Source organism: Maniola hyperantus, chromosome 2 (genome assembly GCF_902806685.2).
Source record: "Maniola hyperantus chromosome 2, iAphHyp1.2, whole genome shotgun sequence".
NCBI lineage: Eukaryota > Metazoa > Arthropoda > Insecta > Lepidoptera > Nymphalidae > Maniola > Maniola hyperantus.
In genome coordinates this window covers 15,854,818-15,881,701 of record NC_048537.1, presented here as the reverse complement: position 1 = coordinate 15,881,701, position 26,884 = coordinate 15,854,818, and the positions used below count along the sequence as shown (strand labels likewise).

Below are 26,884 nucleotides of genomic sequence, written 5' to 3'. Positions count from 1 at the left end.
TATCATATGAAAGGTCTTCACCTGTACATTCTAAAACAGATTTTTATTTATTTTTATGCATCATAGTTTTTGAATTATCGAAATCATACGACTGTAGTACGGAACCCTCATTGCGCGAGCCTGACTCGCACTTGGCCGGTTTTTTCTCTTCGATAATTCGTTCTTCTTCTGCACAACAAAGAAATAATAATCAAATCCTCTTCACTGTCGCTCATCTTGCGACGTTGTTGCTCGTACGCGAACGGGTGTAAAAGTGACGCGCAAGTGACGCGAGGTGCCGCGTACTGAAGTTGTAGTGCGGTAGGCACCGTCGAGCGGCCTGAGGTGAAGCGTTCTGCAGTCGGACTGAAGCGCCGCGCCGCGCCGCTCAGGTGCGTACGAACCTTTAGGCTATTTTTTAGTAGTACCTACTTCCAACTTCTTTGATTTTTCCTCAGATTTATCGGGTGCCAACATTTATCTAACTATTATGGCAAAGAATCTCATTTTATTCTTAGAATGAGGATTCGTGAATCATAATATTATATTGTGAAAAAAATCATTGTACCTTTGTACCTTTTGGTCTTATTAAGTTATTACCTTAGAAAATAAATCTGATGCTGGTCAAATCAAAACGAAACAATGGCATTTGTATACCAAAGTGATGCAGACTTGGAAACTAAAGCTAAAAAAGGTATGAATGCTTTACGATAGTAAAAACCCCTACTTCCATGAACCCCCACAAAGTTAACTTGAGATTCAAACAGCATGCACCCTCCCTAATTTGCTTTTTAAAATGAAAAATAAAACAACATATTCTTATGGTAGTTCTTTATCTAAAATAGGTACATTTTTAGGATACCTGAAAGGTGAAAAAAGTCTATTACTAAACTTCCACTGCCTATCTATCTGTCAAATCAAATTTATTTTGCAAAATTGTGGGTAAAATAGCAGATATAGTAATAGTTAGACCCATACGCAGACAGTGCTAAAATATAATGCAAACTAAATGTAATGTATAAATCACACATGTGCGCAATCACAATAGATTGGCAACAGTCAACGTGATACAAGGTCTAGATAGCCCTGCACAGCTGCCAAATACCAGAAGAAGAAGAAGAATTGTAATGTAATGTCAGCAGGTTGAATCTCTCATAAGTACATCTATTCAAAAAGTCTATCATATCATTTCAGCTGCAGAACGGATATCAGAAAACATGCATATAGTGGCAAATGAACCATCATTGGCTCTGTACCGACTACAGGAGCATGTCAGAAAGGCTCTACCCCCCATGGTGGAGAGGAGAGTTGAGGTCACAAAGCTGCAGCATGAGCTGCAGGGCAGGTGTTATGATGTGGAGTATGCTCTCAGGTAATTTTGGGTATATTTTGTAACAAATTTCAAACCCCTATTTTAACCCTTTAGGGGTTAAATTTTCAAAATTCCTTTCTTAGCAAATGTCTATGTCATAATAATCCGCCTAATCCGTCTAGCAGTGGCTCCCTGTGACTCGTCTGATGTTGTCTGTCCACCTAGTCGGGGGTCTTCCCAGTCCAACACTGCGTCTTCCGGTTCAAAGATAGTCAGACTTAAACCCAGAGTTTGAACCATTTAGAAGTTTCATTCATGATTGTTTTTCTTCAATTTTCAGTGCAGTGAAATCAATGGACGGTGCGGCGACCAGCTTCAACCACATCCAGGAAATGTTAAAGCAATCAATATTCTTAAAGCAACAGCTAAAATACGAGGAAGCGCGGCGAAATAAAAAAGATACCAACTCTGTGTACAAACGTCTCTCTGCTCACATTGTGCTAGACCTCCCAGACTTGTCCGACTTCTCCATGATTAGAGAGACTACCAACAGGCTGGAGAATATGATGACACATGCTAGAGGCTCCAGTGCTGAGCTGCATAGATCCCATACTACTTTACATTAAACCTGTGATTATTTACTAGCCTGGTGAGACAATGCGCGACATTGTACTCACCCTCCCAGATTTGTGATACTCTATCCGCGGAGTATAGGGCTCTCTCTCTCTCTCTCTCTGTTACATACAAATACAAATGACAGAGACACAAATCTCAGTGGGCGTTAACCATTTTGAGTCACCAACTCCGAATGATTTTTGAATTAAATTTTGAATGTTTTTTGAAAACTTGTTTGTGATTGGTTGGTGTCTCAAAATGGTTAACGCCCACTGAGATTTTCGTCTGTGAAACTTATGATTATTTGCTAGCCTGGTGAGACAATGAGCCTCATTGTACCTACCTGTCATCTCAGATTTGTTAAGATTTCTCCATTATTAGAGAAACAGTGGCACCAATTCTGTTGTCTTTCTCTAAACTAAATTTAGAGATCTGCATCCTTTTCTTTTTAACAATGCTAAAAAGGGACAGAACATGAACTTTACATTTAAATACTCTAAATTTTAGTGCACGCTACAAATTTAAACAGTAGGCTCGCGACTGTGCGCTAAAATTACGGGTTTTATCATCTAAAAGTTAAATTTAAAACTGTCAAACTGCGTCTGTCCTTTTCATATTACATTAGTAAGAAGAGGATGTGAATACTCTAAAATTAAGTTGTGCTCAGAATCAGTACCATTAGCAGTACAAATGCAGTTAAACATCAGTACAAAATTGGTCATAACACTGTATTGTACCTAAACTGTACAGTAGATGGAGTAGGAGGTGGCTTTCAACTTGTGGGACGCACTGTATCAGCTTTGGTGTTGCTTCTTATTTTGTTAATGTTCCTCTATAAAACTGCAGTACTATGAAGACAGTGGCGGATTTGTAGTCTTGGCCGCCCTAGGCCCCAGGCCATGTAATACTTAAGTAGGTACCAGCCGCCCCTTTCTCAGCACTCATAATAATTTATGTTATAGACTAGATAACTTTATTGCTAACTTTAATCATAACATCAGTGAATTTTTATCCACGATTGGCTGCCCCTAATATCTGGCCACCCTAGGCCCGTGCCTACTGGACCTTAGGGCAAGTCCGCCACTTTAGGCACCTGGCAGGAAATATTGCACGTCGAACTTTAGAGACTTCGGCTTTGAGCTTCGTCTCTGGCGCCATCTCCACGGGCGAGGGAATCACAACAAATCTGACTTATCGTCGGCGATAGTATAGTCCGTAAAAAATGACTTCTCACGCGCCATTTTAACTCCATGGGTCAACTGTCAAGTCAAAAATACGGTTCAATTTTAAAATAAGGACTGAAATCGAACTGACATGAAATTTGATACAAAAAGTAAAAATGGCGCGTGAAAAGTTAAATTTTACGCGTTATATTGCTCTGTGGAGGTTGGTCTATAAATGTTGTATCGAATTTAGTGGCACGGTGAGATTGCCGCCGCGATTCTCTCGTCCGTGAGACAACGCTCTACGAAACTGTTTTCTCTTTCTGAAGATCGATGTGTAATATTTCCTGCTGGGTGCGTGGGTAGGTATATTATATTGCTTCATATTTGTGTGAGTTGTTATAAATCAAAACTGATCATGTTACATTTCCTTCAATCGTAAACATATATTTTATTTGTATTTTTTATAAGACTTGTGTGATTTTGATTTAATACAACTGGTATCACAGCTATTATTAGTTACAAAACACTTAGTATAAGGGCAAAATCTTTATTTCTATAATAATAGGTATATTATAATTTATAACACCATGCTTATTACTAACAAAAATAAACTTAATTCTTTCGCAATAACATAATAACATGCTTTTCTTTATATGCCTCACTACTTTGCTCTATAACTCAAAAGCTTTGCTTGATAAAATTATAAATACAGTACGCGGCAGAAAGTAACGTACATCGGCCTTTAGAATGACATTTCGGCTTTGAAGAGCGTTGTCTCTGTCACTCATACCTATATGACGTATTGTCGGTCTCAACGATAGAGACAATGCTCTACAAATCCGCTATCTCCTAAAGAATTTGACTTATGTAGAGATATAAATCTGTCTCGTTTTAACTGTTGGTTTATCTGTTAAAAATAACAGACCACGGTAACTCAGTCAGTTTGGTGATATGAAACCTTTGTTGAAAAGGGATGAGATTGTCCATGACATCTCTATTAGGCACCGCTTTAGGCTTCTGTGGGAAGAGGAATTTGTAACAGCAAGATTTTTGGTCTTCAACTAAATTTTTCCGTCCAAATTCGTAGTTTATAATAGAGTTGTACACGTAATCTATTGGTGTTGACGTGATTATGTATGAATAGACTTTACTGTTCTCGGCTTGTAGCTCCTCCATCTTCGCGAATATTGTAGCCCATGTCAGGTTCGGGTCTAACACTTGTATGTTTACTAGGACCTGTAAAAGATTTTATTAATTGTACAAAGAAATGTCGTATACCAGCTGATGTCCGCGAAATTTCATGATGCACAAATTATGGTTTTTTTAAAATCCTGATTGACGAGGTAACTCTTTGGTTTTCCGAGATAAAAAGTCATGTCTAAAATTTCGTCAAGATCGGCGCTTGACCCATAAAAGAGTGTTTCAAAGGCATCAAGCTGAAAGGTCGGATCCATAAAAAATGCAATTTTACAGGAGGTCAGGGTTAAAGATTTAAAATGTTTCATCAATGATATATTTTCGTATTTAGGTCTACCGTTTAAACACTAATATTCTGTACCCCTTTCAGGTATCTTGTACCTATGTGACTTGTACAGCTAAAAAATCGACCAAGTGCGAGTCAGGCTCGCGCACCGAGAGTTCCGTTCCACAATCGTATTGTTTCGACATTTTGCACGATAAATCCAAAACTATTGTGCATAAAAATAAATAAAAAATCTGTTTTAGAATGTAGGTACAGGTAAAGCCCTTTTATTATGATACCCCACTTGTTATAGCTGTACTTTTGAAAATTGAAAATACTAATTATTTGCTCGTTTTAATTTTTTTTGTGGTGTAACCATAAATTCACGGTTTTCGGATTTGTTCCTTTACTTGTGGCATAAGACCTACCTACCTACCAAATTTCATGATTCTAGGTCAACGGGAAGCACCCTATAGGTTTTCTTATTTAGGATCACTTTGTTGACAGACAGACAACAACGTGATCCTATAAGGGTTCATTTTTTCCTTTTGAGGTACGGAACCCTAAAAACATACGCATTATGTAGCAACAAGACTAAACTTTTGTCAGCTTCGCTGACCTATTTCCTTTACTGAAGCTGTATTAATTCTTGTAACTGAAATGTTTAGAAAAAAAAATAAGATGTATGCCTAAATATCTTTGATAAGATTTCGTACCTCAGTCATATCATTGATAACATAGGTCTTGAAGTGCTTGGAGAACATCGCTTCCACGTTAACTTCGTCCTTCAGGTGCAGTACGACGGTGTAGCCCTTTGCGCTGTAGCGAGTGACCAGGTGGTCCACTTGGTCTATGTCGTAGATGTGCCCTTCCACTAAGATTGCCAGTCGGTTTGTCACCGGCAAATGGCTTTCGACACTGGTAATGATCAAAAAAATATTTTTTTCATTAAAGGAAAGAAAGAAAGTAACACGATAGGAAGAAGGAAGATCCTTCCACCCAGTTCCAGCTTTGTTTTTCCCTGACTGCGGCGAAGTCCAATGGAGGGTTATGTGTTTGACCTGTAGGATGTATGTTCGTTCCTATGTCCACCTGTAACTACTGAACGGCTCAACCGATTTTGGTAAATGATACGTCATTAGATTCATCTAGATGGCACGAGTGTCACAACGAAGCTAAAATTCTTAAAAATCAAAATGGCGGATTTTGGCGCATACCGCACCGGGTTAGCTCGAGGGCTGTGCGGGTATGCGGGGCGTCCCCACGCCGATTGCAATCTCCACCTGTCGCGTGCTTACTATAGGTATGCTACTGTATGAAAGTACATAATTTTTATTACTTGTAAAGCTATTAGTGGGCCAATTACATTGTCCAAACTTCACAATCACATATAACCACATTAATTAATGCCTGTCACGTCCTAACACCTGCTTCTGAATACCCATAATATGTTTACTAAACTACCAAACAAAGTCGTATTTTCTATTAGCCTAGCCAGAAAACTTAACGAGTCCAACGTGTCCAAGAAGTAGGACTTATATTGGAATATGAGAAAGTTATTTGATAAAAGTAGACAGATCTTCACTTGAATTGGGTAATAGGTAGGTAGGTGATAGGTTGATACCTATTTTACCTGACCCTAAAGAAATTAATTTTATCACACTAGCTTGAATTTACTGTAGGTTGTACCCCCACTGAAGAGGTGAATATAACCGCTTGACTGAGACGGTTCGTTTTATGTCGTTCGTCATTCGTCATTCTCCCGCAATCCGCGCTTTACCTCATCAACCGTTTCAGCGAAACGGTACCTGTAGCTATAATATGTGTGTTTGCTAATGATATATTGTACCTGGTCGAACTAATAATGATGCCATGCCCACGTTTCCTCAATTTATACAGTATGTAGTACATAGCGCGTTGAACTGAGTACTTCTGGTACGCCGTGTATTCGTCCAAGATGATAATAGCTGGAGCTCCAACGGTGGCTGCGGCGAAACGCAGTCGAGGTAGGTCGTTGGGATTTAAGTATTGTATGACTGTGTCCGCTTGCTGGTGAAATCCTGTTCAAGATATGTCAGAAATTTAATCGAAGATAGGTAAGCGCGCTTGGCTGTAATCCAAAATGAAGGTAATGATGATTCAGTCTACATAAACACTATAACCCGTAAGAGTTCTGCACTGTATCCCCTTCTCCTAATCTATTTCTACAGCAACGTATTTCCGACACGCTAACTCGGTTGTTGAGAGCTACAGGTCTGCTGGAAGGATGGTAATTCGCAGCAGTCGAAAAAGTATAACAAGAAAATATCTTTTTTCTTGCAACCTCACATTCTGCGTGTACTACCCTCATATTATACTTACCTAGAGCATCAATATAATTCATGGCCTCCTGTCGGGCGTGTTTCCTGGGCACTCCGCGCAGTATCGCCAGCATTTCTAGACCGTTGTAAACTGTCATCCATTGCGGCAGAGGACACTGGTTGCCACTCAGCGTCACATTCTGGGCGTACTACCCTCATATGAACACAAAGTGGTTAATGTTTAAAAAGGATCATATATCTACGTACCTACGTATTGCACGTACAATATATAAAAAATTAGAAACTGACTGACCGACGTGACATGTCGCCTGGAAACTTGATATTTTGCATGCAAGTTTTCTCTATAACGTAGGAACTTATAGAGAAGGAATTTTCAGAAATTCCCTTCGAAGCCTTGGCGGGTCAGCTAGTTGTAGTCGTGATTTTGACGTTGCACCTTGTTTTTTGTTTTATTCTTAAGTTTACATAGTTACCTGATGAGGATCTATGTGTAATCTCCATTTCGATAAACACCATAAATTGCCTTCTGTTGACATTTGATATCCTGTTCATAACAATAAATATAGTTCATAATAATATGTAGATAGATATAGTTTCTTCTGTTCTGTAGCTTATATTGTTTCTTTGTATATACCTACCTATTTGTCTGTGCAATAAAGTATTCTAAATAAAATAAAAATAGATTTAACTAGGTATCTAGGTATACTTTAGGTACAAAGTGTTGTCAGGTATTCTTAAAACTCCGTAGGTTAAAGTTGCAAGATGTACCTATAGGCACAGCTAGGTACCTACCTATAGATCCCTCCTAAAGTTCAGATTTTCTTTTTCTATTCAGTAGGTACCTACATATGTTTGACTAAGCATCTCTTTATTATTATAGAAACCGATAAAGAATAATTAATTATACTGTGTTTGCTGCCATGACGTGTGCCTTGGGTACCTTCACAGAGTAAATTGAATATACGGGTAGGTACCTTCAAGACAAAAATGAATAGGCGCCTTCTAGTAGGTACCATGCGCATTCGAACATAATAATATGGCTCCAACCTAGACTTCACCATTTCTTTGCCTAGCTCTATATAGTATAATAATACTTATATTATCGCAATTACAAAATTTGACTCAATATGTAGTATGTGAGTAGGTACGTACCAGCTAATATTTCGCACAACCTCAGTCTACCGTGAGCTGACAGGCCCGAAATGGCCAAAGCTTCTCCTTTCCCTAAGCCAAGGTAAACGTTTCGTATTTTGGACTTCCCAAATCTCCTCTGAGAGACGTTACACGCCAGAAGATATTCACCGAACGTGTCCACTCTGTCACCTACAAAAATCCACACTGATATTGTGGTATCTGTCTTTTATTACGCGTACAATCTGAGAAAGGACTCGCCACATTTCCTCTGTCTCAACTACGTAAAAAATTTAAAAATACGGTTTAAGTTTAAAGTACCGCCGTAAGCAATTTCACCCTCACCACCTGAGCGTCTGGTGCACTTCGACAGTCCGAGTGGCAGATCTTTCTTTCCACGCACACGCAAACTGTGGAATCAACCCCTATAGGCGGTGTTCCCACTAGATTACAACATAGTTATTCAAGGGGCAGACCAACGAATTCCTAAAAAGCCGGCAACGCATCGACATTTCCTCTGGTGCTGCAATTGTAAATGGCCTGCTCGTTTGCTCGCTATTTGTATTTTTTTAAAGTCCGGCCATGACAGTTGACACAGAGGGAATATGGAGAGTCTTTTCTCAGATTGTACACGTAATACCTTCTCTTACAGCTAGACCGTTGACAAAATTAAGCACAAAGAGAACTTGAAATGACATGAACTGATAATAAAGATCGGGTACTTATTTTTAGCTTTGCTTGCTTGTGTTATTCATATTCAAGCATGTTTTTAGTTAAATAATATCATTTATTCAAAACTCTGCTAACGTCTTTTCTGCAACAGTTCCGCGTGCTTTAACAACACATCGGATTTCTCCTGCTTTGCCTCCTGCGTCTCCGTGTCGTACTGCTGTTTGCTTGGATACACCACCCTGTAGAGTACGAGCGACCAAACCCGCTGGATATACTTGTACTCCCATAGCAATAATAGCGCCATGAAAACAATGCTGGTGGTGAAGATAGCGATCATGTCCATGAGAACTCCATAGTCCATGTCTAAATAAAATTGTCGCGAGAAACATCCTTGTAGGACTCCACATTTTGCTGAAAGGAGATGGACAAAAATTGTATGGACGCGTGCCCCAGAATGTACAGAGATCTTCTATTTCAAGAAGAAAAAAAGTCGCATTGTTGTTTTGCAGTTGTGGCATTAAGTTTGTGATAGGCTTAAGGACTTAAATATCCAGGACCGTAAAGTAAAAAAGGGGAAATCTTGGACAAAATCGATTTAAATTCTTATTTTTTTCAATTTTTTTCAACGATTGCTTTTAAGAAGTAAATAACTAGTAGAATTCAAAATTCATTGTATATAGGTATTTTACCTGAATTTATTATAATACCTTTATATTTGTTCAGCTTGGGGCAAATTTTGTCAATCTCGTTTTGTGAAATAAAATTAGCTGATGACCATTCTGGCACACTTTAAGCAAAACTGCAGGCCTTATAAGTTAGAGATCCGGGCTCGATCCTCTATTGATGGACGACGGTCCTTTATTTAATTTCGATTCTTGCTTGATAGCTTTATTAATAAAATCAATGAGATGAATGATTGGGATGTTAGTCAGTTCTCATTTACAAGAAAAAGTCCGGTTGCAATGGCATTATTTTTGGGACACTGATGTATTTCCCAGAGCCAGGAAAACAACGAACAGTTGCCAGTGATGTTATATGGGATGTTATATATCCGAGACATGGTCGCTAACTATGGGCCTCCTAAGAAAGCTCAAACTCACTCAGCGGGTGATGGAGAGAGCTATGCTTGGAGTTTCTCTACGTAATCAAATGAAATGACGAGATCCGTAGGAGAACTAGAGTAACCAACATAGCTCAACGGGTTGCGAAGCTGAAGTGGCAATGGGCAGGGCACATAGTTCGTAAAAGCGGTAGACATTGGGGTCTCAAGGTGCTGGAATGGCGACGTCGCAACAGAAGACGCAGCGTTGGAAGACCCCCCACTATATTTTATGGACGGACGACATCAGACGAGTCGCAGGGAGGCGCTGGATTCAGGCAGCGCAAGATCGTGGCGTGTGGAAGTATCTACAAGAAACCTATGTCCAGCAGTGGATGTCTATCGGTTGTCTATGATGATGATGATGATGTATTTTCCATTAATGTATTTCCATACTTACCTGGTGTATCTGGACAAAGCGCAACTCACAGCTTCTTAACCGGCAAAAAGATTGAATCGATAATATTACGGGTACTCACGACAACATTTGTGAAACATTTTAGACGAACAGAGATTCTTCCTCTCAAACACAATACATTCGCTGTTGTAGAGAAATATCTTCTTGATCTTAACGAAAGCGTACGCCATGTTGAATTGAGGTGAAAGAGTCATAAAGTTGGCCACGTAGTCGAGAGCGTTGCCGTATAGGAGTTTGGCCATGACAGTGGTCTCCCCTGTTTGTAAATAATTCCTATTAAGTACCTACCTAATTTTCAAAATTTAAAAAAAAAACCGGCCAAGTGCGAGTCAGGCTCGCGCAATGAGGGTTCCGTATTACAGTCGTATTTTTTCGAAATTTTGAACGATAATTCAAAAACTATGATACATTTAAAAATAAATAAAAATCTGTTTTAGAATGCACAAGTGAAGCCCTTTCACATGATACCCCCACTTGATAGTATAGTTATCTTACTTCGAAAGTTGAAAATACCAATATTTGTTCATGACCACAATTTAATTTTTTTTTGTGTGATGTAACCACAAATTCAGGGTTTTCAGATTTTTCCCCGAATGTCTGCTATAAGACCTACCTATCTGCCAAATTAAATGATTCTAGGGCAACGGGAAGTACCCTGTAGGTTTCTTGACAGACCGACAGAGAGACAGACAGACAACAAAGTGATCCTATAAGGGTTCCGTTTTTCTTTTGAAGTACGGAACCCTAAAAATTTGCAAATCAGTCCAGAAACCTCGAAAAAATCGATGTAGGTACATACATACGGGCCGAATTGAGAACCACCTCCTTCTTGGAAGTCGGTTAAAAAATAATTAAAGGTATTCATAGATGCCATAGAATTTCGGAAACTATCGTCTATAATTTTGTCCCGGGAATCGCAATCAATTTTATGGAGATTGGTAAGCTAATTAGTGAAGTGGTTCTAATAAGTACCTAACGCACCTACATCTGCCAGCGTTTGGGTCTACAAGTCGATACTATCCTGATGATGATACTCCCGTTTTTAATGAACAAACGCATCATCACCACTCAAACGTTAAAGCATTTTCTAGTGGTGACTCCATAGCGCGCGAAAAATCTGTCTCATCCCTAAGAGGTTTCGTCGTTATTACAATCGAAATTGTTGTGATTGGCTGAATTTGTGCTATTCTTGTTGCAACAATGCATTGCAGCCAATAGTTAGCTAACGTCAATTAATCAGAGGTGATTGCGATCGTGACATTCTACCGCAATCGAGCAACGGATTGATTTCTGAAGACCCTGCATTTTTGGTATTCGTGTTAGGTACTCTCTCCAAAAGCACTATACAAGATGGACGGAAACGAAACATGATTAGGTAAACGATGAACATGAACTTATCGATAGAGGACGCAGATGAGGATGCTCTTACCAAACACTACGTTAAGTATAACATAAGCCATAGTGTTGAGGGATGCTCGTGGACCCAGGCTGAATAAATACGCTTGCGGGATACAGCCTATTCCATACACCGTAAGCATCAACGGAACTACCACTGAAAAAAACCATCCCTAATAACTCTGAAGATAAATACAAACACCTAATAAAATCTAAGTACCTATACTTTCTATAATATTAAAAGTGTGCTTCCTTCACTCTCTAACTAAGCAACCAATCGACTTGATTTTTTATCCCGGAAAATCCAAGAGTTTCCATGGGGTTTTTAAAACTTAAATCCACGCGGACGAAGTCACGGGCATCAGCTAGTAATATTATAAAAGCTTACCAAGGTCACTATAATAGAAAGTCCTAGGTGCCACGAGAACCATGATAGCGATCATGGTAGATGTCATCAAGATCACAAGAAAGAAGTAGAGGATAAAGTCGTAGATGAACAGGCTGATCCAGTAACGCGCTGGAGAGAAGTTCAACGCGTGGCACTGTTGGGCATTCGAGTTGGGTTAGTAAGGACTGATGTAATAAGAAACTTAATGTACGACTTGATTGTTAATGCTCGTTGTGCGAGACCTATAATAACACTCAAAAACATTTTACGTAATTTTAAGTGTGTAATTATGTGGGCGGTTCTTTGACAAGTAAAATAAAAATAAAGAAAGATGCAACGAAAGCTGACGAAAACGAAGACAGGTGATAGTACTGATGATTATTGATATGATGCCACAAAAAAACGCGTAAAAAATATATAAAAATCCTATAATTTTGTAAAAGTTTACGATATATTGCAAATAAAATATCTGACTGACGATAGAGGTCAACGAACGTTGCGTAAGTAGGCCACTCGGAGTCAATGCCGCGTCGTAGGCGGAGCATTGACCCAAGTTTTGCACGCTAAATATTGCGGGTTTAAAAAATACTAAATTACTAAAACTACAAAATGAGGCAAATGATTTATTGGTATTGGATTGTGTTTAGGTAGTATAACAATAACGCTAAGTTTTTGCTGGCGTTCTGGTTACCCTGTACAGGGGTACACCCTGTATAGATGCGACAGAAGGTGCAAAATTTACCTATGGCTCCAATAGAGTCATACATTTTACAATAAATGTTTAGCTTGTGAAATTAGGACTATGCACTTTGCTTCGCCGGTCGCCCCCGCACTTCCCCTAGGATAACTTAAAACTGACTTTCGCGCAATGTTTCTAAAGTTAGTTATGTACCTACAATCTACATAGGTAGGTACAAAACAATATACACACACTACGATTGCTAGTAAACTAGCTATCAATCATCAATAGGTATAGTACGTGGCAGAAAATATTGTACATCTACCTTTAGAAAGAGATGTGACGCTCTGTCGTTGAGGCCGACAGAGCGTCACATGTACAAGTGATAGAGACAACGCAAATTCTTTTCAAAGGTCGATGTACAATATTTCTCGCCGGCTACTGTACTGTTCAGTTCAACTGTACCTACCTCTTGTAAGGGTGGTAAACTGGGCGGAATAGAAATATACCCGGATACGGAATAATCTACCACCTTACAAAGATTAGAGGAAAAAAAAATAATTTTAATTTACTTTACTTGATCTATCTACCTAGTAAAGAATAGAAGCTAGCCGTCGACTCCCTTGTAATGCATATGAGGTGTTATAAATGAAATTGGCTAGATGTTAGGCAAATTGTTTTTAATGTAACTTTTACCGGGGTCGCTTAATACAGAATGATGGCTAATAATGCTTAGTTATTCTAGCTTAATGCCAAGACTTAATTTAGATACATTAGAATGACTTAGGTAGATAGTACATAAGATCTATGTTTTAAATTTAAGATGCCATTGGCATGGAATAGACAATGACACAGTAAAATTCATAAAATTGTTTCAAAATAAAAACTCAGTAGTAAAGACAGGGTTCTTACTGTACACATACACTAAGAAGGTTCACTAAACTGTTGCAGGATACAAACATTTGCTTACTTGTAGGTGCGAAGACTGCAAGGTAGCTGGACGGCATCGGCCAAGATCCAAAACTCAATTTATTTGATTCTTCACAACCGAAATGTTTCATTACAAAGATTTTTACCAAGTCTTATCCATAGCAATTAAGTTGTCAACGTGAATGTGCAAAAGAAATAAATACGAAAACCGAAAACTAAAACGGAAAACTGAAGCTAAACGTAAAACGTAAACGTAAACGTAAAATTAAAAACGTAATCCCTGTAACAAAGAAAAACAAGATTATAATTTGTGCTGTGTGAAAATTTCGACACGTGGAATTTTCCCGATCAAACACAACTCACCTATTGAACTCCTGGCCACCAATGGTTTTCAGAAGTCCACCCACAACCCATTATCCTCATTTATTTGGGGAAGATAAAATAACTGGAACTGGAATGAAATCATAAAATTAGGATTTTCTCTAACCAAACCGCCATTTTGTCGAATCCACATTACTTGATTTTTCACTCACCATAATTGATGAAACATTGAAATACGTTAGGATGACCAAAACCTATAACTATTGTATTTTCCCAGGCGAAGCCATGGGCGAAAAGGAGTGAGATTTTCCTGGAACGAAAAAAATTCGTCTTCACATGTTGACTCCAGGAAAATTCTAAATCTCACCTATCGGTGTTGCCAGACGCAACCCGAGTGTCGCCGCTCTCAGTTAGTTTGATCATGAAGCCAATTCATTTTTGAATATTTGCGGAACCTAAGGATATATTATAAGAACCGTTTTGTTAATGACTTAACAATAAACAAATGATATTATGGTTTTATTTAATTATTTTGTTTTATTTTTACGACAATTGACAACGAAGCAAACGCCATCTATTGTGGCTCGAATGAACTCTGAACAATCGACCCACGCGTAGTTCTGCACCTTGATGCTAGGTGGCACCAACATACTTTGAACAAAATTGATTTTTATTAAAAGCGAAACGCTAGTTAGTAGTTCAAAATTTACAACGTCACAATACTTCCCCTCCTACGAAAAGGTTCAACAGGTTGAACCACGCTGCCCTCAGCGTCATCCAACAACTACTAACAATTTGCCTGAAACAAACAAAAAAAACACAGAAGTTACGCGTGAACGCACATCTACTACTAACAAGGAAAATTGTCTAACAAAATAAATATACTGAAAACAGTGTAAGGTTTTATACATTATACTTAACTACACAACCCTAACTTCTAAAAAGAATATATACAAAAAAACTTCATGGTGTCTAAGACACTTGAGTGGAAACATCTTGGCATCATTCTTCAGCTGGCTGATAGAATGCGTCTAGGCCTACGGTGGTTCACTCTTTTAAACTACCATCTTAATATTTGTTACTCAACAAATACGGAAAAACTGGTTGTGAACGGGTCCATCTGATATGGCAACCGTTCTCTATCCCATTCGGAAAAATAAAACCGAATCAAAATCGGAATATGAGAAAAAAAAAACGAAATAACTCTCCTAGAAAATAGATCTCGGAACAGAATCGGAAAAATAACAGAAATGATCCATTATCTAGAAGGAAAACGAAAACAAAACACAAAACCCCCCCTTTTCGTTATCCCCAAAGTACGATATTTGCATTTTTACTTTCTCTACCGGTTGGTCTACCACAAGCATTCCAATCATCACATATTCATCCCTACATACATCCACTACATTCATCCTCAACTGAACCATGGTAATGTAACTGTTAATTCAGAACATCACTACACTCATACAAATTCCTAATTGAATATTGATAACTTAAATATTCAAACAGTTTAGACCAAACTAAGTAACGGCAAATATCTACTTCTTAATATCCTTAATATGCCAAGTGCCTATTGGGTGGTTGTCAGCTACTCTAACTAGTTCATAAACCAAAGGTGACAAAACCTTGACAACCCTGCACTTTTCATACTTAGGTGCCAGCTTAGCTGCGAAAAAATTTGTAGCGTCGCTTTGTGGATAGGTCTTTTTCCACACTATGTCCCCAACAGAATAGCTTGCAGACCTACGCCTTAAGTTGTAATGCGTTGCATACTCTGCATGAGCCTGAAACAAATTTCTCCTAACCTGGCCAAATATGTCCTCCAAAGATCCAAACTTTCCTGCGTATTCCTCCCTTGGAATTCCGGCCTCGTACTCCTTATCCGTGTCCTTATAGAAGGAACCATTTAAGACCGGTTCTCTAGCGTGGACAAGGAAGAACGGGGAGAATCCAGTGGATTCATTAACCGCACTGTTTATGGCGAACTGGACCTTGTACAGGTTTTCGTCCCAGGACCTGTGGTTATCTTTCACAAAAGCGGCTACAGCAGTCATAACAACCTTATTGTACCTCTCAACAAGGTTAACTTGCGGAGTGTACAGTGGTGTGTAGTGTAATTTCGGAATATTATAACGCTTAATGAGATTACGGAATTCAGATCCTGTAAATTGGGACCCATTGTCCACAATCACAGTCTCTGGAACACTATGGTTCAAAAATACAAAATTCTCTAGCGCTTTAACAACAGCGGCACCTGTGGCACGCCGTAACGGAAACAACATTGTATATTTCGAAAAACAACACGTCACCACAAAAAGAAATGTAAATCCTGATTTAGACCTAGGCAAAGGTCCGACTAAATCAGCCGAAATGACCTGAAAAGGTCTCTCGCAGACTTTAGGCTTCCCTAGCAGACCTGGAGTGGCTGATGTCGTGTGTTTATACGCAGAGCAAGTATCACAATTCTTAACGTACTCAACCACGTCCTTATACATACCACGCCAAAAATATCTGAGGGATAATCTGCGATGAGTTTTGAACACACCAAAATGACCTGCAGTTGCATCTGCATGGTTTTGTTGCATAATTCTAATGATGTCGTTCTTGTGGACTACCTCTTTCCAGTCGAACTCACTGAGAAGCTGGTATTTACATTTACTGTAACGATATAGTTTATCGTTCAAAATACTAAAATTCGGAAAATTTGCTGGATTGATTTTACAGCCATTAAATGTTTTGTCATACCAGTCATCTACCAAAACTTGTTGACTAGAGTTATCATTACGATCACCAACTACATCTACGTGTATGAGTCTCGACAAGGTATCCGGAACTACATTATCACAACCCTTCCTATGTTCGATAACAAAATTATACTGTGATAATCTACAACCCCATCTGGCGAGACGTCCTGAGGGATTTTCTAAATTTAAGAACCACTTTAGGGATGCATGGTCTGTGATAATTGTGACTGGCTTGGAACCAAAATAAGCCTGAAATTTCTCCACTGCAAAAATCACAGCTAGAGCCTCGCGTTCCGTCGCGCTGTAATTCCTTTCGTTTTTATTTAGGCTCCTACTGACATACGCAATGGGATGATCGCAACCATCGGTTTCTTGCGTTAGCATACCGCCAACACCATATGCAGAAGCATCACAATGTATTTTGAATGGTTTTTCAAAATTCGGTACCGCAAGAACAGGTGCGGTTACCAACGCATTCTTCAATGTATTAAATGCTACCTCTGCCTGTTCGCTCCACTCAAATTTAGGTGCGTTCTTTCCTTTACTCGTTAGTCTATTGAGTGGTGCAGCGATGGTTGAAAAATTCCTAATAAAGCGCCTGTACCAAGAACAAGTGCCTAGGAAAATCTTTACCTCCTGTGCAGTTTTTGGGGTCGGAAAGTTCAAAACTGCGGCAACTTTTCCAGGATCTGTGCGTAAACCAAATTCATCCACTATATACCCTAAATATTTCAAAGAGTTTCTAAAAAAATTACATTTATCAAAATTTATGGATAGTTGAGCCATTTTTAGTTTATCCAGAACTCTGTTTAATAAAATTAAATGGGTTTCAAAATCAGCAGAACAAATAACAATATCATCTATATAACAAAATACTATTCCATTTTCAATATCACTACAAAAATTTTGATTAAATAACTGGTCCATTAACCTCTGCTGTCGTGCTGGTGCACCGCATAGGCCAAACGGCATGACTTTAAATTTGAATAACCCTCTACCAGGAACTGTAAAACTGGTTTTTTCCTGAGAGTCGTTAGCTAACGGAATTTGCCAGAAACTTGAACTTAAATCAATTGATGATAAAAACCTTGCCTCTTTCAAGCTATCTAGAATTTGTGGAATGTACGGTATTGAGTATGAATCCCCCTTTGTCACTGAATTTAATTTCCTGCAATCTAGGCAAAATCTCCAGTCTCCATTTGCCTTTTTCACTAAAATTGCTGGGTTATTCCAAGGGCTTTCACTCGGAGTAACTACGTCCATTTCCAGCATCCTATCTAACTCTTTACTTAAAGCTTCCTTCTTTTCGGGAGAAAGTGGATATTGTTTTATTTTTATTGGCAAGGCATCACCGGTGTCAATAACATGTTCAATTAATTTTGTTCTACCCAATCCAATTTTCTCTGAAGAAATATCTAAAAATTTATTTACTACAGACTGGGCTAATTCTTTCTGTTGAGATGATAAGTTTTCAAAAGAAGTGATGGTATGAATTTGTTTATTATCAATCGCACAAATATTGTAAAATTGAGAAGGTGCCTTAATTAATTCTAAATTATCAAAAATGCCAGGGGCTAACTGAAATGTTTTCCAAAAGTCACAGCCAAAAATAACATCCGCTATTATAGAGGGTACTACAAAAAATTTTATTATGTGAGTTACGGAATTATAAGTAATCGGAATAAACATATAACCCATGCAATCAAGTTTGTCTCCATTTGCCACTGAAAATGTGGTATCAATACTGCTATGCAGTTTATAACCGAATCTCAAAAAAACCTTGTGCGCCTGGTTACCCAAAATTGACGCGCAAGCACCGGAATCTAGTAAACCTGTAATCTCAAACCCGTCAACAAAAACCTTTAAATGTGGCCTAAAGTCTCGTTTATCCACTGAATACAGAACTGTGTCAGGTAAAAGGGATGTTTTGTTGTTAATGACCAAGTTCTTTACTTGTGTCTCTGCACAGTTCTTACTAATTAGTTTTTTGAATTTTTGTCCGGAGCGGGTTTACTAGTCGCCTTTTTACTACAACTTGGACATGTCTTTACTGTAAAGTTCTGACGTCCACACGAAAAACATCTAATATATTTCGGAACTGTCCTGCAAAATTTAAAGGAATGGTTACCCTTGCCGCACTTGTAACATAGTTGTTTATTTGTTTTCGTAAAATTAGTGCCTTTACTTGTATCAACCTTAGGTGCAGGTGTGACTGAAAGTGTGTTTATCTGTTTTGTCACTTGTTTGTAAGCAAACTCTGAACTTAAAGTTGCCTTACTGTTAGTAGGCTCAGAAAATAAGGCGGAACGCTGCCTCGCAGCCTCTAGTTTGCGACACTTTTCCTTCAACATTGCGACAGACTTAATGTCAACAAGAGCTAATTGTTCTGAGTAAAAAGGGCGAATATTATGTAATAAAATTTGTAACTTTTGTTCTTCGGAAAGTGGTGTTGACAACCTTGAAAACATGCAAAACATTACAGCGAAATAGATAGACACAGGTTCTTCAGAGCCTTGTGTTCTTGCTCGAATTTCACCTAGCAACCTGTAGTCATAATCTACTGCATCAAATTCCTCTAAAAATAAAGTTTTCAATTCTGACCAAGACGAAACTTGACATTTGTTGCCTCTGTACCATAACAATGCTCGGCCTGTAAAAAGATGAAATGCAGAAACAAATAATTTTCCATCTGAAACGCCATAAGATCTTTTATATTCCTCAACGCGTTCGATGAAACTGCGCGGATCACCCTGTCCGTTGAAATTTAACTTCCACTTGGCCACATTTTTATCACCAGTGCAGTCAACGGCGGTACTCTCGGAATCCAGTGATTCGTCGTGAGACGACTCATTGTCAGCATCTAATCTGGAAATCAAACTCTGCAACTTTGTATGTAATTCACTCTTCCTACTTATTAAGCTGAGTTCGGAACACTGTATTCTCAAAATTCTAAAGTACAAATGTGAAGCTAAAGCTTTAGACCTACAGAGGGCATGTCTATCTTTAGTGTCAGAACACTTTTTTAATAAATCTTCTAAGTCTTGAAGTTTTTTAGTAATAACCCCTAACTCACTTTCAGAAGTGAAATCCGTCTCTAAAATTGATTCAGAAGGAATTTCCTGAATTAATTGTTTTAACTGTTTCTTTAAACCTAGCACTGTAGGTGCTGGAGTTTCGGAACGAATGGATACCTCATAACACAATTCGTCCTTCAAAAGTGAATGAAACTGGGCAAAAGTCTGTTCCATTGTGTTAAGTCAAAACACATTTAACAAAATATCGAGCTTGTGTAACTGTCTATGTTTAGCCTTATACAAATTGGTTAAACACAAACACAAAAGAAGTTATTTAAACTATTAAATATACACAAGCAAAATACACAACAAAAACAATATTCTTAAGTCTATCCTAACCTATTTTATCAATTATGTTCCTATTCCAAAATATTGTTAATAATACAAGCACATATTATTACTATAGTAAACAAAATATAACAAAATAAAACTTCCCAAAATTGAATAAATGATTGTAAGGTGCAGTATCACCTTTATGAGTACACAGTGTGTTACAACCTTTACAATTACAAAAGTAAACAGGCAGCAAAGTTGCAATGAACTCTGACTAGCATATTATCTTTCAAAAAAAAAACAAAGAGATTGTGCAATGGTTTGATGACTGTTACTTTACACTTTTAACACATAACCTAAAATACAACAAAATCTGTTTCTAAATGTCACTTTAAACTACCAGCATTCAATTAAACTTAACATGTTTTGTGTGTGAAGTAGCTTTTATCATAACCTTAACACAGCTCTAAACAAAATTTCAACAAAATAATGAAGTATCAAGTCACTGAAAAAAAATTGTTCATAACTTCATACTTGAACTTAATGTAATCTCTGAATATAGTTTATATATTTAGTTTCACAAGTTGTAACTCTTAGTATTTATAAATGTATGTGTGTAACTAGTTAACGGCACATAGCGTTTCAAAACTTTAATTATACTAAGTTACCGGAAATTTCAAACATAAGATGTACTTACTATTGAAAGCAATACCCAACAACAACTCAGTTAAGCAATGTTTATTACTAAACTGAAGGCAAACATTCACTTATACACCTCCAAGGTAAGTCAAATAACATAATTGAACGGCATAAGCACCATTTATAATGTGTTAATTAAATAAGAAAAAACCACTGTTGGACTATACTCAGAAAATTACTTAACCTATCAGACAAAATTTCTAACTATTAGTTATTATTTAGTTAGTTAACCATAAAAAAAAACAGCTTAGAGCTCTTTGCAATGTGTCACCACTTAGAAAATTGTACAATCAGCGGAGTACATTTCATAAAATTCACAAAATTTCTCAAAATATACTGAAATAACTATATAAAAAAACGTTCGGGCGCCATTTGTAAGGGTGGTAAACTGGGCGGAATAGAAATATACCCGGATACGGAATAATCTACCACCTTACAAAGATTAGAGGAAAAAAAAATAATTTTAATTTACTTTACTTGATCTATCTACCTAGTAAAGAATAGAAGCTAGCCGTCGACTCCCTTGTAATGCATATGAGGTGTTATAAATGAAATTGGCTAGATGTTAGGCAAATTGTTTTTAATGTAACTTTTACCGGGGTCGCTTAATACAGAATGATGGCTAATAATGCTTAGTTATTCTAGCTTAATGCCAAGACTTAATTTAGATACATTAGAATGACTTAGGTAGATAGTACATAAGATCTATGTTTTAAATTTAAGATGCCATTGGCATGGAATAGACAATGACACAGTAAAATTCATAAAATTGTTTCAAAATAAAAACTCAGTAGTAAAGACAGGGTTCTTACTGTACACATACACTAAGAAGGTTCACTAAACTGTTGCAGGATACAAACATTTGCTTACTTGTAGGTGCGAAGACTGCAAGGTAGCTGGACGGCATCGGCCAAGATCCAAAACTCAATTTATTTGATTCTTCACAACCGAAATGTTTCATTACAAAGATTTTTACCAAGTCTTATCCATAGCAATTAAGTTGTCAACGTGAATGTGCAAAAGAAATAAATACGAAAACCGAAAACTAAAACGGAAAACTGAAGCTAAACGTAAAACGTAAACGTAAACGTAAAATTAAAAACGTAATCCCTGTAACAAAGAAAAACAAGATTATAATTTGTGCTGTGTGAAAATTTCGACACGTGGAATTTTCCCGATCAAACACAACTCACCTATTGAACTCCTGGCCACCAATGGTTTTCAGAAGTCCACCCACAACCCATTATCCTCATTTATTTGGGGAAGATAAAATAACTGGAACTGGAATGAAATCATAAAATTAGGATTTTCTCTAACCAAACCGCCATTTTGTCGAATCCACATTACTTGATTTTTCACTCACCATAATTGATGAAACATTGAAATACGTTAGGATGACCAAAACCTATAACTATTGTATTTTCCCAGGCGAAGCCATGGGCGAAAAGGAGTGAGATTTTCCTGGAACGAAAAAAATTCGTCTTCACATGTTGACTCCAGGAAAATTCTAAATCTCACCTATCGGTGTTGCCAGACGCAACCCGAGTGTCGCCGCTCTCAGTTAGTTTGATCATGAAGCCAATTCATTTTTGAATATTTGCGGAACCTAAGGATATATTATAAGAACCGTTTTGTTAATGACTTAACAATAAACAAATGATATTATGGTTTTATTTAATTATTTTGTTTTATTTTTACGACAATTGACAACGAAGCAAACGCCATCTATTGTGGCTCGAATGAACTCTGAACAATCGACCCACGCGTAGTTCTGCACCTTGATGCTAGGTGGCACCAACATACTTTGAACAAAATTGATTTTTATTAAAAGCGAAACGCTAGTTAGTAGTTCAAAATTTACAACGTCACACTCTGTCCTACAAGAAAATATGGTTAGATTATAGGTAGGTATGTCTTTACCTGCATATGCCTTACAAATCCGCTTTCCTTTGAGGGTATGAGAGTAATATGTGATATGGTCAAAATGAGCAGAAATTGGATCAATATTGGCGGAGCGGATGCAGTCTTCAGCCACTGTAATGATATTAGTAGGTATAGTCTAGATGCTGTAATCAAACATGCAGACACTCAAAAAATATGTAGCTAGTTCCCAACAGCGATAATAGATGGCACCACTAGACGACTGTGTCGCACAAACGTTCATCGCGTATATATCTCAAAGCTGAACAATGTTTTGTATCCTCCTCGGAAGGGTCATAAGTATCCAAGTTGCACCCGTCGAGTCGGCACTGTTGGGATTATGAATTCATCCTACGTCCACAAGTAACAAGTAGCAGTCGTCGAGTCGGCACTCTTGGGACTTGCCTAGTATACCGATATTACGGTTGACTGCCCTCGGCGCCCTAGTACTAGTCTATAGTGATTATTGAGTATACGCTATCGCAGCGTTTCTTTGGCCGCAGTCCCCTTCATAACAAGCGTTTACAAATTGTAAAATTAAAATTACCCCTGAAATCGGTCTCATTCCAGCACAATCATTTAAATACTCTTTCACTATTTATTGAAATACGCAATCAGATATTGACAAGTTCGGTGCTAGAGGGGGACACTTGTGCTATATTATTATTATTATTTTATTTATTTTATATCTAATTAGAACGGCAGTGCCACTTACACTAACTAGATGATTAATAATAAATTTAAATACAAATAAAGGTACAAGAAAAAAGACATAAAATACAAAACGATAAAAGATCAAAGAATTTTGAATATGTACGCTGAGAACATTGAATGACATATTCAATGATGATGATGATAGGAAGTATAGTAGGAAGGCCTTACAGTGGTGAGATCCAACGCCATCGGGTCGTCCGTAACTTGTATGGTGGCGTCGAAAGCGTTCGTGTAGTGACGTATCAGCGCCATGTGCGCGCGAGCTAATGCTCTCGCAGCCGCGCTGTGGTCGTGGTGCAGTGGACTGTATAACACTTTCACCTTTGAAGAAAAGATTCATTGGTGACAAAGCACTGGCCAATTGGGTAGGTATTTGACTGCATCAAAAACAAATTATTTCTCAGTGTTTATCAAATAGAGGGTCTTCCAAAATACGTGAAATCCGTCCTTTGTTCGTTTTAAGTGTAATAACCATTTTAAATTATCGATTAAACTAAACAAAATACGTCATTATGATGTGACGTCACATTCCAGTATTTCATAGAATATCGCACACGCGCGTTTTGACGTTTGATAAAAAGTTACTGATTTGACTAGGTAGTTGTCAAATACCGTATTCTTAGCTTCAACTTAGAACATCGGCACAAAGCTTATTAGAATGTCATTGGCACAAAGGTGCCTGTCTATCGAAATTCTACAGTATAGGTATATAATATGTTAGCTGGTTAAGCTGGTTTCTCCTACATCTTTCTAGAATCTAGTATCGTACCGCAAGATAGCGTCAAGGTCTGCTGCACCCTACGTAGTCCCAATTCCACAAACAGCTACGGAGCGTTTGCTTCCTAGTTTCTAATTCGAGCTGTTAGGATATGGAATGCCCTTCCAGCTTCAGATTTCGCATTCACTTTTAATATAAGTAGGTAAGTACTTGGGTAGCTTCAAGTCAAGAGTGAAGAGGCATCTTCTAGGCTAGCGCACTCCACCTGAGTTTAGCTCGTTATTATAATCATCGCTCACGAATATGTGCAAATAAGAAAGATATTATTATTATTCCTTAGCATCAGAAATAAAAGTAGAGACCCATTTAAAAGCACGATAAGAAAATAAATGAATATTTACTTGAAGAGACTCGTTTATAGAAGCGACTTTTAGACCATAGGCGTACAAATAGACGTACTGTTGTGGTGAATCTATCGCGCGAGTCACGAGGTATTCTGTCAGACTCTGTAAAAGAATAAAATAAAATGAAATATGTAATTATTAGCTAGTTAGTTACAACATACAACATGCGTTGGGTGGCTTTAGCTAGGACACTTCGAACCAGATCAAGGACTTGTAATAAAACGTATTTATTACAAACTCTTTGACTTCTGTTCAGTGCTTAGTCATTCCAAGATTTGTCTTCGCGTCAGGCTCAGTACAATAATTCTTATTTGTTCCAATTACAATTTACAATACACACTACACACTTTTTATGTATACTGCCTTCTCTACATATATTTTGTGTTAGGCTTTGCCTTTATTTTGAAAACAGATTATCATTACCTCTGGATATAAAAGTGCCGTGTAACTCATATGTTTTACTTCTTTCTTCGTCGCATTAGTTTCTGACATGACGTACCTGGATGAAACAGAAAGATCAACATAACGTGTATAGGTATACGTAATGAGGAGGTAGTTCTTCTGTATATCGCAATGTCTGTTCCATTTCTTGTGCATGCAGATGCACATTGTAAAACGTTTAGGTATCTAGGCTCCCAAGATATCAATACCAGCACCACCTAGGTTTATCCAAAAAATACGCCTATTCACAGTTTATACGCTACAGCTAGATACACCACAACCTCAACGAATTCAGTCAGATATAACACCGAGAGAGAGAGTGTGCTCAGGAACGTTTCGATCTTGTCCCCCCTTTATCAGTTTACCACCGAACCGCAAGACGTCGGGCGAGGTTCTATCCTTGTGTCGTCGATATTCCATCTTCACGCCCGAAACGTTATGCATCATAGTTCGCATACGCATGTAAGGTTTGGGACACTCTTCCGCGATCTGTGATTCTTACCAATTATAATCCGGGTATCTTTAAAACAAGAGGCATCTTCTAGTTAAACGCGTTTCATCTTAGGCCACATCAACACTTTCTATCAGGTGTGATTATGATCAAGCGTGTGCCTATAATGAATTTTTTTTAAAAAGCGTGAGAATTAAAAAACACCCTATCTGACACCCACTGAGAGATCATCTCTCTGAGATATCAACCTACAGGACTCGAATGCCCCAAGACCGCTACCGAACAGGCACAATTTCAGAGTCAATTAGACCCATGAAATAAAATAACCCGGGTAACGAAAGCTGGGAATCTGTGTGTAAGGAGTAGGTAAGCCTCGAGATCCGTATTCTAATAGACTTCGGCTAAGCTACAGGAATCTACAACAAACTACAGTCATAAAGTAGCCTACGTACGTCTTAACGTGCTGTCAATTAAAAAATTGTACACTAACGCAGTTGCCACGGATAATGCATCAGTGGAGTTGTCACATTTCAGTACCAAATTGGTTTTCTGCTCCAACGCCTCAACGGTTAATATCTGATTCAGAAAAATAAAGAAATACTACATAATATAGGGATGAAAGCCTTTATGTAGGTAATTTCTTGTTAACTATGGTTAGTGTGTTAGAGTTAGATATGGTTTTACAGTGGGTAGATATTGAAAAGGAAAACAAAAGATACCAAAGATCAAATGAGAAGACCAAGAGAGAAAAGAAGAGAAGATAGAAAGAAAAGACAGAAGCCATAAAAATACCTCTCCATGTATGATTGTCTTAGTGGCTTTGTTTTGTTCAATCTCGCCGAGGACCGATGCCAGAGATATGCCAATAAAAACACCAGTTACCAGAGCTGACAGGACCTATTAACAAAATTATACATAGGTAAGTAAGTACATTCGTACAGAAACTACAAGAAAATGTTCTATAGGGACCATCCCTAAGCTTTTGAGTTTACTTTTGCGCTTACACATTTTCATAAAATGACCACTCAAAAAAATAAGTACCTAGGTATCTATAAATAAATTCTGTTTCCCGTTATTTTTTAATAATTGATATTCCTATGGAAATAACTGATTTAAACAAGAGATATTGAATAATCGACAAAAACGTCCATACATTTATTTGAAACTGGTTTTTGAACAACTGAAATAATAACTTTTTTGCACAAGACAGGCTTCCGGTTGACGATAATCGTGCATTATAAAAAGCAACGGATTTGGAAGTTGGAACGCGCTTTCCGCGGATAATGCCTATGGGTGACACACTTCGATGCGACGTCGGGTCGTAAAAATCTACGACGTCGTACAATGCACTGTGCATATTTCCGATGCGGTGCCGCGCCGTACAAATTTGCGATGCGACGACGTATTCCCGTTCAGTCGGTGTCCACAACTCTCTGTGCTGTGTGTGTTTTCTTGATGCGTCTTAACGCAAGTAGAAGTAGGATACGTGTAGTCCATGACTCACTAGAAATTGTTGGTCAGAGCTTTCTCGTACGATGTCGTAAGCGATGAAATGTTT

At 37.9% G+C, this 26,884-nt stretch overlaps 2 protein-coding genes across 3 annotated transcripts in view; one reads left to right on the top strand and one right to left on the bottom strand.

Moving 5' to 3' along the window:
* The first annotated feature begins 391 nt into the window (after window positions 1-391).
* On the top strand, window positions 392-3,928 carry LOC117990991 (BLOC-1-related complex subunit 8 homolog). 2 transcript variants are annotated; one of them, XM_069507820.1, is made up of 4 exons: window positions 392-673; window positions 1,174-1,351; window positions 1,632-1,919; window positions 2,201-3,925. In XM_069507820.1, the coding sequence occupies exons 1-3, from the start codon at window positions 622-624 to the stop codon at window positions 1,915-1,917; spliced, it is 516 nt and encodes a 171-aa protein (XP_069363921.1). In that variant the 5' UTR covers window positions 392-621; the 3' UTR covers window positions 1,918-1,919; window positions 2,201-3,925. The 2 variants fall into 2 exon arrangements, with proteins under 2 accessions (XP_069363921.1, XP_034834395.1); XM_034978504.2 differs by having other exon boundaries at window positions 1,632-3,928.
* LOC117990430 (ATP-binding cassette sub-family A member 17-like) overlaps window positions 3,562-26,884 on the bottom strand; it is a 39,576-nt gene continuing 16,253 nt past the window's right edge. The window contains exons 16-31 of the mRNA XM_069507903.1: window positions 26,119-26,223; window positions 25,817-25,902; window positions 24,858-24,933; window positions 24,432-24,536; window positions 23,481-23,633; window positions 22,599-22,712; window positions 11,959-12,112; window positions 11,605-11,727; window positions 10,237-10,431; window positions 8,794-9,069; window positions 8,008-8,178; window positions 7,329-7,399; window positions 6,896-7,043; window positions 6,384-6,594; window positions 5,251-5,452; window positions 3,562-4,308 (exon numbers count right to left, since the gene is read on the bottom strand). Of these exons, the coding sequence (XP_069364004.1) occupies window positions 3,976-4,308; window positions 5,251-5,452; window positions 6,384-6,594; window positions 6,896-7,043; window positions 7,329-7,399; window positions 8,008-8,178; window positions 8,794-9,069; window positions 10,237-10,431; window positions 11,605-11,727; window positions 11,959-12,112; window positions 22,599-22,712; window positions 23,481-23,633; window positions 24,432-24,536; window positions 24,858-24,933; window positions 25,817-25,902; window positions 26,119-26,223 (2,523 nt within the window). The 3' untranslated portion in view covers window positions 3,562-3,975. The remainder of the gene's footprint in view (window positions 4,309-5,250; window positions 5,453-6,383; window positions 6,595-6,895; window positions 7,044-7,328; window positions 7,400-8,007; window positions 8,179-8,793; window positions 9,070-10,236; window positions 10,432-11,604; window positions 11,728-11,958; window positions 12,113-22,598; window positions 22,713-23,480; window positions 23,634-24,431; window positions 24,537-24,857; window positions 24,934-25,816; window positions 25,903-26,118; window positions 26,224-26,884) is intronic.